We start from the raw sequence: 2591 nt of genomic DNA on the forward strand, positions 1-2591 counted from the left end.
ACTTCATGTGTGCTTGCAACTAATTAAATTAATTTTAAGTTATTATTATATATAATAATATTTATAAAAACAATTTGTTATAAACAACGTGTGTGTCTGTGTTTGGTGCTGTTAAGGATTTTCCATTTGGTGAAAATCACAGAAAAACTCCACCGTCTCGGTGTGGCGTGTTGGGGTGGATTACATATTATTTTTTGTTTCCGTAATTTTAATTTAACTACATAATATGAATGTCAATCTTTTGTGCCCCGAAGCCCCATTTGGCGAACGGGTGGATTGCAATTTTGCTGAAGTTGACGAGAATTTGACAAAAGACGCCAGAGTCATGGATAACATGCTGATGTTGGAAGGGAGCACCATCCCCCGCATGAATTACTTTGCCAATTTCCAGGGGGATCTGCTACCTTTCATGAGGAAAGTTGTCACCACATGGATGTTGGAGGTGTGTGAAGAGCAACACTGCGAAGAACAAGTGTTTCCTCTAGCTGTTAATTTCATGGATCGTTTTTTGTGCGTATGCGACATTCCTCGTCAACAACTTCAACTTGTGGGTGCAACAGCTTTACTGGTTTCCACCAAGATTCGTCAATGCCACAATTTGACCATCCATCTGCTTTGCGCTTATACTGATCATAGTGTCGCCCCTGAAGAAATTAGGACCATGGAAGTGTTAATTCTAACCAAGCTGAACTGGAACTCGAATACGATTACTGGCTTCGACTTTGTTGATCACCTAATCGAGCGAATGCCATGGGGACATGAAAGCCGCCTTACCAAACGTCATGCTCACACCTTGGTGTCTGTCTGCTGTACTGAACCTGAATTTATGCAGACCGCTCCTTCGCTCCTTGCCACCGCTTGCGTTTGCGCCGCCGTTCGAGGCCTGAACCTTCCATCATCGCAATGCGCCCTTGCGGATCTTTGCGCCGTTTCTCGTGCCGACATAACTCTCGCCGAATTAATGGTTTGTCACATCGAGCGAGTTATTGCCAACGAAACTGCGTCATTGCAAACGCCTTCGGGAACTCCACCAGCGTCTAATCCAAACTCTCCATATCAGAGCCCCGAAGCCTCAGTATCTCTAAATATTATATAATGAAAATCATAGTTTATTATCCTTTAATACACTTACGCTTACCTAGATTTGATTACCTAGTAGTTGTAAATGAATTTGATTGCATTTGGTTGAGAGTGTGATTGATTAATGAATGTGATGTGCTATTCATGGAAAATCTAGATATTAAAATACAATTATGTTGGAGCATTTAATTAATAATAAGACTTTTGCAGTTTGATTGGGTTTGATTGCGTTTTGTGTAAATGTAAGTTAATTTATGGAATTATATATGAAATTAATATATATTGTTAGGAGTAAAGTTTTGTTCAGGTATTTCTCTTTTTATGAATATTCTGACTACTTTTTCAAAAAAGTTTGTGTATGAACAACAAAATGTAATTTTTAGATATACATATTTTTAACATTTATATAATATAGATGAACGACGCTGCTCGGTGTTTGAAAATTATATTTAAACCTTATTATATTATTAAGTTTATATTATAATTTGATCTTCGTTAGTTTTTTTTATAATTTGCACGTCAGTAGAGTCCCTTTTTATTTGTTTGCCTCTTTTTCAATTTGCTTGTCAGTACAGTCCCTTTTCCTCAACCTAGACACTCGTCAGTGCTGGACTTGATCAATATAGACCCGTCCCTCTATACCCTGCCCCCACATTCCTCACGATGGATACACAATATGGGCCTATTATTAACAGCGGCAATCTCGATGCGTTCATTTCGATCCACTTGAGACTCGACTCGATTGAGGGAAGCACTTGAAAACACACGCTAATGATGACTAATGACTAATGACTAATGACCGGTGATGAGTCAGACAGTCAGTAGAGTCACCGTGGAGCGATTCAGTTCCTACACTCTGCTAAATTAGTCCTAGCAGGGAATAATAGACAAAAAGGACTCTACTGACGAGCAAATTGAAACCAAAGATAAAAAGGGACTCTACTGGCAAATAATTTAAAACAAGACCGCACGTTAATTTAAAGAAGAAAAGGACTCTACTGACAAGCAAACTGAAAAAAGAGATAAACATTGACTATAAGGAAACTCTAAGGGAAGCAAGAGACAAAATTGCTAGTTTATGCAAAAGGGACTCTACTAACGAGCAAATGTTGTCATTTTAAATATAGGCATGTGGGGTATCAAATAAAGGTCTCGACGAGCTAAATTCAAATACCATATGCACACACTTAGTAAACGTACCGGGTTCCGTACAAACACAAAATGTCATAATTCAATATCACTGTTGTCATGTCATAATTCACAATCATGTTTTTTTGAACGCAAATTTAAAGCACACCGATTTGCAAAATTTTAATCTTAACTTGAAACTGAAGCTGAACATAGAAAAGGGACTCTACTGACGAGCAAATTGAAAATGAGACAAACAAATGAAAAAGGCACTCTACTGATAAGCAAATTATAAAAGAAGCTAAATAAAAAAGGGACTCTACCGACGAGCAAATTGAAAATGAGACAAATAAACGAAAAAGGGTCTCTACTAATGAGCAATT

At 37.7% G+C, this 2591-nt stretch overlaps 1 protein-coding gene across 1 annotated transcript; it reads left to right on the forward strand.

The window, feature by feature from the left end:
* The first annotated feature begins 226 nt into the window (after nucleotides 1-226).
* LOC113381174 (G1/S-specific cyclin-D1-like) lies at nucleotides 227-1096 on the forward strand. Its single transcript, XM_026620148.1, has one exon. The coding sequence runs from the start codon at nucleotides 227-229 to the stop codon at nucleotides 1094-1096; it is 870 nt and encodes a 289-aa protein (XP_026475933.1).
* The last annotated feature ends 1495 nt before the right edge of the window (nucleotides 1097-2591 follow it).

This window comes from Ctenocephalides felis, unplaced genomic scaffold (assembly GCF_003426905.1).
Source record: "Ctenocephalides felis isolate EL2017-DRISC unplaced genomic scaffold, ASM342690v1 CF-g0.4_SCAFFOLD_02653, whole genome shotgun sequence".
Lineage (NCBI taxonomy): Eukaryota > Metazoa > Arthropoda > Insecta > Siphonaptera > Pulicidae > Ctenocephalides > Ctenocephalides felis.